Here is an 11,885-nt window from a genome sequence, read left to right on the forward strand (position 1 = left end):
CACACTCCAGAACATGCCAGAACATCATCCACTGAAGTGCCCAATAATGAGTAAAGTGCATGTTTGTGATGTGGAAGGATACATGTTGGACCTGAAGAAAAAACCCACACAGATACAGGCAGTGCCCAGGATTCTGGAGCTGTGAGGTGGCAACATGCAACTCCTAAAACAAATGATATCATATTAGAGTTAATATCTGACATTTATTTAACACAATTTTTTTAATCAAGTGATTGGTACTGGGGACTCCTGCATTATAAATTGGATAAACCATGCATGTGTCAAATGATGATTTTATTTTGACAGGAATCACAGTGAACCACCATACAACTGATATAAGGTTATTGTACTTAGTAGTTTACTTATGATATAAAAGTTAACACTAAATAACAAATTGCTTGATTCAGTGATACTTTGCTATAAAAATAGAAATTTATGATTAACACTGAAGTGCAGCATACCTGATCATTTCTTGTCATGCAGCATCATTTTCTACATCATGCTGTTGTTTTTTCCCACATCATAAAATTGTGCATTTAGATGTGAGAATTTTGTTGTAAATGCAGCATTACTGTATGTTTAATGACTTCATATTTAAGAAATGGTGATATATTTGTGTATTCCTACATAATATTCAAATTTGTGTGAAACCTGTATTGAATACAGATTTGACTCTTTTCCCCTACTATGACCAATACAAATAAAGCAATGCTATACACACACTGTGAGATTTAATAATTCTTTTTTGCTTTATCTGAAATAAATGAAATGTGCTTTTTCTTATTTGAACTATACCTTTTTTGTTCCTGTTGCAGGAATTACAAGAATGTAAATAATCAGAAGAACCGAGTTGTAAATGGCCATTTGTTGTCATTTGCTCAGAACGAATTATACTTGTATCTGTCAGCTTGTAAATTTCTGGACACAGCCCTCTCCTTCCCTCCAGACAGAATGCCTTTGTTCCAGATGTAAGTCTTACCACTTGAATCATAATTCTACTTTTTGGCCTGTAGTTTAAAAATATTGGCAAAATTAATTGATGACTGTCATTTTCTTCATCAGATGTGTGTGTGCCCTGTCCAATATTGTTTTCTGCCTACCATTTTATGCTGCTAAAGTGGGATTAAGCGCTTGTGGCATTTAACTAGATTAAGCTGGTTCGATAATGTAAACACTAAATGACAGGCAGATGCATGCCAAGTTACTGTAGGAAAACACTTTTGGGCAAGATCTAAACACCTTTCTTATTTTTTCAGTGGCACACATTTTCACCAATTCAATTTCACACAATTGCTGGCTGATTACCAATATTCCAAATAACCTATGCACTTCTTACTCACTTCGTCTCACTACCACTAACTCCCTGGGCCAGATTTCTGTTTCACATAGGCAGAAGGCAGCACCAGCAAGGGTGCTATGGGCTGTGCCCAACCCATACTTTGTAACTCTTATCTTTGTTTTATCACCAAGGCGATATTGGACCAGAAAGCTGTAAGGCTGAATGTCCTTCCTAAAGCCAACCTCCTTTAGTCAACATGCAAGAGGGATGGCGACCTTATAGATCCCAGGTTCTAAAGATACTGTGTACATAGTGGGTAGCTTTAGGTCCAAATCCAATATGTCTTAGGTCAGCTTCTTTCTGAAGAAGAATCAATCCAAAGGCAAACAACAATGATTTCTCCTTGATATAAGATGATTGAAAATGTGTTTATCGTACATGATGATGCATTCACTCCAGGAAAGACCTAGTGTCATCTGGCAGAAAGAGAAAAGACTGCATAATAAACAGCAAAACTAAAAAGCTATTACCACCATTAAACACCAATATAGCAAGAGTACACTATTCTAAAATAATGAGCCTTCAGTGTTGATTTAATTGTTGATTGGTTAATCATTGTAAAGTTTTGTGCCTTAACCAAAAACTAAACCAATGCTTGATGATTGTTCTTTTCCACAGTACCTGTCTTTCTTGAAAATCCTGTGAAAACCGCCTCTCCAGGAGGCTATTTGAATGATAACCAAACCACAGAAACATCTGGATGAGAAAAGTGACTAATTGCTTAAAGATTAACTGCACCTTAAAGTTAGTAGGGAATGCCAACATTGGCAAATTTTAGAGGGTGGTGCACTTTTTGTTTGTAAGGACGAGTTGTGACATTATCCATGTGAGCAATACTTAAAACATGTTTTAGCAATATTTCTGGTGCATTTCGTAATAAAGCAGCTTCCTTTCTTTCTCTGAAAGAACCTGTAGACTGATTTTTTTTCCAGTGTAACAACACCATGTGCCAGATAAGTTCAATAATAATGCTTAGATTATTCAATTGTGAGGATCATGGCAGGCATCTTAAGTACGGGTAGCCAATAATGGCTCGAGTCAGCATGTTAATAACAAACAGAAGGCTGCGGAGAGTCGTTCATGGATTTGTGGGAGCTTGTTTACCTGTAGGAGCCTGATCAAAGTCTAATGAGACTTATTCCATGTTAAACTGAAAATCTTCACACTGGCAGAGAGAAGACTAATGCAGATTGCTAGTGGATTATTTTGTAGCTAATTATCTTCTTTTATTGGACATATCATAGCAATTGTAATGTTAAGGGATATATCTGAGAAATAAATATAAAAAGGCAGCTATTGGGAGTCGGCAGTTATCATAAATCACAAAACCAGCAAAATATTTTTTATTTACATATAATTTAGAATACAAAATTTTCTTAAATGTTTTTCTAACATTTGCTAAATTGATTTTGTTGGCACAATTTTGAATTGTTTTGTAATTTATTATAACTATGAAAACCTGTGATGAGACTCTGCTAAGTTGAGATGTGTAGAAGGAACATTATGACTGATAGCTCACTATGTGTGCTGCATGTCAAACATCATCTAACTTGCTTGGAATTAGTAGGCAGTTAAGTGTGCATGTTCATACATAAAGTGTGGCGTAAGACATTTTGTTTTCTTACTGCTTTACAATAATCTGAGTGCCAGCTTAAAGATTATTTGGATTTGTTTAGCAAAGGTTTAGACCTTGGTTCCATGCTGGCAAAATTTGAATGGAAAAAACCTGGAAAATTAGAAGTATCTAATTTAAGAGAATACAAATCCAACCGGATTTTACCTTTAACCCTGTGCATAAACTACACTTAATTTCCTCCTTTGTGTTTTATTTGTAACTATTCCTATTATTGACAGCATCTTTATAAATACTTTTAGAAAAAATTAAATGCTATCCATTCATTTTTCCATCTTGATTATCACTTTGCAAAGTCTAAGGAAGCCCAAGGGTCCCATTGGGAATGAGTCAGAAACCACCTGATAATGGTCCTGAAGTTCAGCTGTCATGATTTGAAACTCTGACAGTTCCTTTACTCTTTAATATGCCAGCTATTAGCAGTCTATAAACATTTTATAAAGCATGCTATTAACAATAATTAATTATCATTAAAATAAATCACAATGCTTTAGTGTTCATTTTTCATTGATTTGTATCATCTTTAAATGATTTATATTATGTTTTCTAACATGCAGAACTATAATAGCCGTTTCTAATGGATAACTTAAGTGTTACCCACTTTTTTAAAAACAGTCCTCTCCTCATAATATTTGCAAATTCATAATCATTTTAATAACTTCACTCGGTGTGGCTAAGTGGTCAAGATTTCTGGTTTGGTCCTTGTTGTGAACAATTTTCTCAATATCCTGAACACAGGTAAAAACTGACTGATCTAATAAGATAGTGGAATAAAAATGCTAGGTTAAATTCAAAATCTGAAAATTTTTAAAAGTTTTTAATCATTAAAAGGATTACCATGTAACATTTTCAAATAAGTTACTGTGCATATTTTGGCAGGTACCGCTGGGCATTTGTGCCAGAAGTTGATACTGAAATGCATAAGAATGTGGCCAATGATGCTGTGGTGGTCTATCAGGAATGCAAACCTCATATCACCAGAATTTTGGAGCGTCTCAATAGACTATATGGGGTAGGTCATAGAATTGCTGTTCACTTATGAATTTTCACATTTTGAGTTTAAGGTTAGTAATCATAACAAAAACAAGTTAAGTATTTAGGAAGACACATAGTGTTGATTTAGCTTCGGCTTAACTTTGACTCTTTAATAGTTCAGACCCGTTAAACTTCAGTGTACTTGTGGGCACCTCTAATATGTATAGAGGTCTTTGCCACTTCTACCTAATCAAGTGTGCCTTATGTTTCATCACTGGCTTGCATTCTTTGTAAATGCCCTCTGTGCAGCCTGTATTTTTTGTATTTGTACGACTACACCAGAGACACAACCGCACCTGTAAGATGAATTACATTAGACAATATACTTATTTAAAAGATTTTGTTTTCTCCTAGTATTTTTAAATCCTTCAAGCCAGTTCAGATTTATAGAAAGAGAAAGCTTTTATAATACACATGCATTTTGTTGCCTGCAAAGTACATGTTTTTGTCTAAGAAGCTGGAGTGGTGGAGGAAATGAAAAGCCAGAATCCCAAACCAGTAAGCAAGCAAGAAACTAGTGACTGCGTGAACTTTTTTAATGGAAAAAATAAGAATTACATTCATAAGGGAAAAGAAATCTGAAAACTTAAGATTACTTATTCTGGAATAAACTGAGATCTTTCCTTGATTTTGATTTGAAGTTGACACGGGGGCACCTTTTATCCCTTACTCGTAAGATGGGAACTGCTACATCACAACTTAATGCATGGAAAATGGTATTGCTGTAACAACTAAGCCTGCTTGAAAACAAGCACAATCGGAAGTGTGGAAATTGCAATGAAAAATAATTTAAAATGTCCAACACATTAAAATAAAAATGAATTTTTAGGTGTCTAAGCATGGAGTTATTATTCCAAACATGCTCAGTGGTTTCAGACACCTGTAGATCCTCAACAAAGCTGGATGATTAGGTGGGACGGGGGACGACATTTTTATTCTTTCTACTTAACACTAACAGACTACTGTGTGATACAATTACAAACCACAGGACTTGCAGGGAGACGCAGTCACTCAGGCCACTCCTACTCCACTAGGGGGAGCTACAGAGCCCCCATGAAAGTGCTCAGTAGAAGTGCCTCTTTCACTGCCTCCATGACCCTGAAGCTCACTCCTGACCACCTGCCTCACTCGATAAACTCTCACTCTCTCTCTGTCTCTGCCGCTCTTCCATTTAACTTTCAACCTCCTTCTCTTTTTCGTGGACACAGGCCAGTCTGTTTCGCCTACGTTATTTTATTTTTTCCCCCTCCTGCACATGCGCGTCTGAGAAAACAGCAGTGTCAAATGTTGGGGGTGAATGGGGATGCTTTGAGTTGGGATCGTGAACGCGGCTGAGAGAATAATAGAATAAAAAAAAAAAAGCTAACCTTTACAAGTATCATAAATTACACCGGCTTTTACAGACTGGAATTAAATGTATGTTTTTATTTTAAAATAGTAAGAATACGTGCAGCTCACTTTTCAAAACGGACTCTGATCTGGAATCAAACCTGTAAAGTTCAGACTACCAGTCAAGAGCTGATACCGTTGTGCCACCACAGCGCTCTTAGCAAATGCGTGCCAATATCGCATTCTAACGCGGGTTGTTTTTCTGTAGTTATATTTTTGAATAAAAGTGCACTTGTTCTATTATATTTGTACTTTTTGTGAAACTATTTCTTTGATATTTGGACTTCAGGCTTCACACATAATAAACTTCATGTCTACATTTTGTCAGTTCTTACTAAAACATGAAAAACGTTTCTTTTTTAATGATATGTGTACATAGATCTATGAAGACACGGAACACACATGAAATGCAAGTGTTCCAAATAACGATACAGTATTTATAAAAGGTGTCATTTTGCTTGACTTCTCACTCTATACAACTCCAAGGAACTGACACGCAGGTAAACAGACTTGAGCTGAGAAAACTAAGTGCAGGTGGGGGATGTGATAGGCTGCTTAGCCACAAATTTGGAAGACCAAAGACGTGACGGAGAGGTGTGAAGCATTTTAAGGTGGGATGGATCTACGAGTTTTTTCGTAGGCTCTGGTCATTCTAGTGTTAAAATATGCTATAACAGTTTACAGATTTAGTGAGCTAATAACAGTCAGCATTACATTTACAGTAAACCTATCTGTAGTTCTTAACCAGCACACGTGTTTCATATCTTTATAAAGTAAGATGTAACACTACCTTTTCCTACTAATCATTAAAACAGAAAATAACCAGAGAGTTGGTTTGCAAATTGTTATGGCTGCCAGACTAAAATAATGTCATATGAGACTGGAAACAACAGAAAATATTACCTGACATGAAACAAAATAATAATTCATGAGAACAAGTACTGTTGACAATATGTAAACCAGGACTATTGCTGTGATGATGTGTTGTTGTAAAATATGTAATTTGGGTTTTAACATTGAATGACATTATTCTTTAACTTAAGGTCATTAAAGTTTACCTTTTGGTAGAATGTAAACTGTATTGTTCTCCCTGTCTTCAGAGAATCTTCTGCACACCACCCATATCAGGAAACGTTATGATGAGTCTAAATTGTGTAGGTGTGATGTGACCCTACAATGGACTTGAGCCCCTTCAGGAGTTGGGACATTTTTCATGTGCCTATTTTGGGATAGGCTCCGGCCCACCAAACCCCTAAATTAGATTAAACAGATTTGAAAATGTGATTTGCTAATTGCAAAAAAAGGCCAGCAGTATGCAGATGAATGTGGCTATAGACCCTCTCATCTGCCTGAACATTGTGCCAGCCATCATGTTTCATTTACCAAAATATGAATTCCTGACCTTCTTTATTGTCTACTGTACATGTTTCACGATCAGAGGCAAATTTCTTACAGTTGACAGGGTGTCTTGAGAAGGCTTCTGGCCAGCAGAGCATGCAGAATGCTAAATTTAAAGAAAACGGATAGGAGCCAGAAGCTTAATTATTCAGAATGTTAAAGCAAAGCAGCAAATGTACTAAGAGCCAAGAATGCTAATTGGAAAGATGTGCCATCTTGGGTACCCTGAGTGCCCAGTTGTGAGCCATGCTGCCAGCCTCTTTCGCCTTTTTTTTCCCCCAGTGGCAGGAGGCAGACAGTCCCCAACAGATGTCCGCAGTGAGTGCCAGTCACCAGATGAACAACAGCTAATCCACTATATGAATCCAGTTCCAGGTCAGCTCATGGCTGCCCTCCAAAGCATCTGCCCAGGACAAAGTAGCTTCTAAAAATCTAGCCACTGGCTACCTTTGGGGGGGACAGATTGGTTCACTTGCCTGGGGCTGGATTTGGCATCTTAACAGCTAAGCTTGGGACAGATGTCTAGAAAGTCATATAATTGTAAAAATAAATAAATAGGAAAAGCAGAAATTAAACATTAAAGAATGGAGTGTACTTAAGATAACATTACTAGACATCCCTCAGTTCCAAACTGTTTTTATCATCTGTTTCAGAATCGTAATATTTTGTTTCTTTCAGGTCAAACCTGAATAAAAGAAAATGGAGCTTTGTCCACAAACATCCGTTAGAAGCCTTTGAATTTTTAAAAATAATTTAACTTCTAATATGTGATGAAATGCATTGCTGTTTGTTTAATGGTGTTGTACTGTACATTATATGATAAGTGACACGCTGACTGGAAAAATCTTGCGTGAGAAATTATTTATTTATTTATTTTTTTTAATAACTTATTCAACATCAACCCAATGTTACTGCAATAGGCTTCGTCTCCCATGACACTCAGCTGCATCAAGCAGGTTAAAACATGGAATAAAACTGAAATATCTCATGGTCCTAAGTATTCAGACCCTTTGCTCAGTATTTAGTAGAAACACCCTTTTGAGCTAATGCATCTTTCCCAAGAAGACTCATGGCTGTAACAAGTTTGGGGATCCTCTGCCATTCCTCCTTGCAGATCCTCTCCAGTTCTGTCAGGTTGGATGGTAAACGTTGGTGGACAGCCATTTTTAGGTCTCTCCAGAGATGCTCAATTGGGTTTATGTGATATTTCAGTTTTTCTTTTTTAATAAATCTGCAACAATTTCAAAAATTGTTTTTTTTAAAGATTGTATGATTTTAGCAAATGGCTGCAATATAACAAAGAGTGAAAAATTGAAGGGACTTTCCGTACCCACTGTAAATTCTAAGCTAAATTAAGCCACCTAATGATAATGTTTCAATGCTAATATCACATTTAATAAAATATTAATAGAATTTCTGCTTCATAATGGATATCTAAACAAAGTGCAACCAAAAGACAAGATGAAAATGTACTCTTATTTCGTACTTTTTGATGCTAAAGGCTGACACTTGATCCTTTGTAAATATTTCAAGAAAATAAGTAACCGAAAATCATAGTTGGCTCGTCTTTAAAAATTATAGCAGAAATACCTAATATTGACAAGTGTCACGAGGACTGTGTAATGATGATAATATTTACTTGGAAAAGAATTCTAGAAACCAGTTACTTATTGTACCATCTCTGAAACTGAATGATCAGTTGGACTGGGGGAAACATGTGGGCTGAAATGAAAGGCCCTTAACTGGCCGGCCTGGCCTAGAATGGAAGGGACAGGCAAAAAAAATGGCACCCCTGACCCCTCCAGGAGAAAAGCATGGTGTGGAATGGAAGCTGAAACTGCCCGAGTTGAATCTTTGGGGACAACACACTCCCATTCTTGCAACATCTGCACCAAGGACTATTAGAATTTGATACATGAGGCCTATTTATTTGGCGTATTATCTACTGTATGATGCATTAATAAATGCTTAATTTTTTTCTCCTGCCTGTTCTGGTGCCTAAGTTATGGGTATAAAACAAACAGGGAGGTATTGCTTTACAATAGAGGTCAACCCTGATGGTATGGTAAGAGTGTGGGATTTGGAGCATTCAATTAAGGTCTTTATAATAAAGAGTATAAAGGGGGAATAGGGTCACCCTAGGACTCTACCATGATAAAAAACCTAGAAGCCATTTACATTTGGAAATTGGCATTTGAGTGTTGCATTTCAAACAAACAGCTTTGATGAACTTTTTAACACTTGAGCTTTTTCTGATGACTTTTGTCCTCGGATGGCTCCCATTTGTTCAAAATGCATGTTGTACGATCTACACATCTAAGTAGTCACTATGTTAGAAATCAAAATCTTTTCTAAGTGATCACTCCTTCAGACTGCCTACTGCTTTTATTCTGTTGCACCTCTGCCTGAAATCCTTCCATTAATCAAGACAGAACGTGCTTTGTACCATAAGTAGGATGCTCTTGCTTAAGTCATTGGCCAGTTCTTAGTGTCTTTTCAAAGGCTTAAATACATATGTCTCATTCTTGATTTTTGTTTTGACTTTTGTTTATGCAGGAACAGAATGGAATTGGCGAGGTGAATTGTTCAACCCTTTGGGAATTTCCACTTTTGAGTCTTCAGCACATTTCCAACATCACCCAGCTGATTCCATTCTTCAGGATTCTCAACTGCACCTTCATGACGGGCCATGAGCAGCGTCAAAAGGATGACTCCCAGCCTGTGTGTGCTGTCAGTTACCCAGCATCCAATAGTGAGGCAGTCCTGAAAAAACTGGAAGACGGTGTCGAGCAGGAATTTCTAGAAAGCTTGGATGCTTAAGCTTTCATAAAAATGAACTTTGGCGCATTCTGTTCTAGCCATCTCTGCAAGCAGCCACTATGCCTTTTTGATTATTTTTCCTAATCCTCTGGAATGATGTGAATTAAATGTGGTAATATTTAATATTAAGCTCACAATTCTTTTGCACAACCTGGTCACCTGATTTCATCTTATCCAAAAAATGAAGATAGCTAATTTTTAGTACTTAATTGTAATTTTATTTTCAATATAATTATACAATATTTTTGCTTGAACCATTCCATTTTGTTTTTAGAAGCCTCTAATATCCACTCCAAGCCTTAGGGTATTACTGTGGACTATACTTGAGACACTCACACCAAATGGGTCTCCCGCGTACCCAGCATCTCATTGCCTCTAGTGCTTACTATGCTGAAAATAAAAGCGGCAGGATCACACTACGATCCAGCAAGCAATGAATGTATTAAAAGAAAATGCTTTTAAGGGTAAATACAGCCAGCCTCTTCTCAACACTAACCTTGCATGATCACGACATTGCAATCCACCATAAAAACACTCCTCTTTGAAACATCTTTTTGAAACCCATTCAGATATGTATTTGTACGCCATCTTTGACGCTTTTGGCGAAATTTACAGAGGATGCATTTGAGATGCCACTGTTTGAGTACCGTCATTTACTTTACAGCATTGGGACAGGTGACAGCTCCCCACAGCAGTTTCTGAAAATGGTCAATGGGTATGAAATGTATTGTAAAAAAACTGTGGCTTACATCTTGCCTTTAACGTGAAGGGTCTTCTTTGGTATTCAGGCCAAAGTTTCTTAATCAAGTATGTACAAGGTAGACTGAAATAGCTGATATTTTTGTTACTACCAGAAAGAAACTCCTCGTAATGCAATACCTGAAAGATGCCCAAAGTGACTGAGCTGGTCAGGACTGCTCACAGTAACTCGCTCAGCCAGTAAGCCGGTGACCTTTTGCTGGCTGATTTCCTGCTCACTGGGATGCCACTAATGGTCCAAGTGCATACAATTAATTTTTTCTCCCTCAATTTCATATTATTATAATTTAAATACTTTTAAATTTGTGTCAAGTTAGGAAGAGACCCCTCCACTTATAATTATTTATTATGACTATAGGTAAATGCGCCTTTGGCCATTTCACTCAAACTCTGCTGGTGGCTACAACATCCGTTAGTGAATGAACTGAAAGATTTCTGGTTCATTTGAATTCTGCATTTAGTTCCTCTCCATGAAAAGTACTTAAAAGATGGTATGATGGAGGAGAACACATTCCTGCCATTCTTCTGACTCTAGTGGATACACACTTTTAGTACACCTCCTCACCAGACTCGACTGTTTTATGAAGTTTCAACTTAAAATCACCACCAAAGTCATTTTCACTTCCTTGGTAATTAAAGAAATGTTTTTCTGCTTTCAGCATAGAGGGACTTGTGCGCTGGCTGTCAAGCTGTACAAGTTAAGGTGCCATTACTTATTTTTTAAAGGAAGAAAATCATCTGTAATTCTTTTCTTTATGGAATTCTGTTACTTAATTCCAAATGATTGTAAAGAATACATTTAGGGTTTAAAAAGGTTTGCTCATGAAATAATATATGCCTCTTGTAAATATATTTTGTGCTTGTGACAATAAAAAAAATAAAAGTCTACAATTCCTTTATTGTCTGTATAACACATCTCATTCATTCAATATATTTGATGTAATCTGCCTTTTTTCCTTATTAAAGGGTCCTAGTGGATTTGAGCCTAACCCAGCATCTCTCATCTCATCTCATCTTGTGAAACTGCTTTTCCTGGTGAGAGTCCTGAACTATCAGGGTGAATTATGAATCCTCTCTGGATGGAGCGTCTGATCCAGTTTAGAGTCTCCAGTTGATCTGAAGGGCAGATCTTTGGGCTGGATTACCAAGAAAAACCCCGTGTGGACAAGGGAACCACATACACAGGAACAGTGAGCGGTGTAGGAATCGAACCAAAGGTCAGTGGTGCTCTGAGGTAGCAGCAGTAACAGCTTGTGACAATCTGGGTTGGCTCCACACTCCCAAGATTGCTTGTGGGAGCAGAAACGTCAATAGTGAACCCAAGGACTGAGCTGGGCAAATGAGGACTCATACAGTCAGCGTGGGGTTGGCGCAAAGTGTTTTAGTGCTTTTAGTAAAACCAAACAATAAATTGTCCAAAAGTATAGTGCTTCTAAAACCACATAATAAATAATCCATAAAAGTTGTCGTGGGAAAAGGTTCTACCCCTTTAAAGAAGGCAGTCTCGGAGCC

The 11,885-nt window shown here is 37.1% G+C and overlaps 1 protein-coding gene across 2 annotated transcripts in view; it reads left to right on the plus strand.

Moving 5' to 3' along the window:
- Positions 1-11,281, plus strand: part of dop1b (DOP1 leucine zipper like protein B) — a 212,261-nt gene extending 200,980 nt beyond the window's left edge. For both annotated transcript variants that reach the window (XM_039743847.1, XM_039743848.1), the window contains exons 36-38: positions 816-968; positions 3,852-3,984; positions 9,351-11,281. In XM_039743847.1, the coding sequence (XP_039599781.1) occupies positions 816-968; positions 3,852-3,984; positions 9,351-9,614 (550 nt within the window). In that variant the 3' untranslated portion in view covers positions 9,615-11,281. The remainder of the gene's footprint in view (positions 1-815; positions 969-3,851; positions 3,985-9,350) is intronic.
- Positions 11,282-11,885: the final 604 nt, after the last annotated feature.

This window comes from Polypterus senegalus, chromosome 2 (genome assembly GCF_016835505.1).
Source record: "Polypterus senegalus isolate Bchr_013 chromosome 2, ASM1683550v1, whole genome shotgun sequence".
In the NCBI taxonomy this organism is placed as follows: Eukaryota; Metazoa; Chordata; class Cladistia; order Polypteriformes; family Polypteridae; genus Polypterus; species Polypterus senegalus.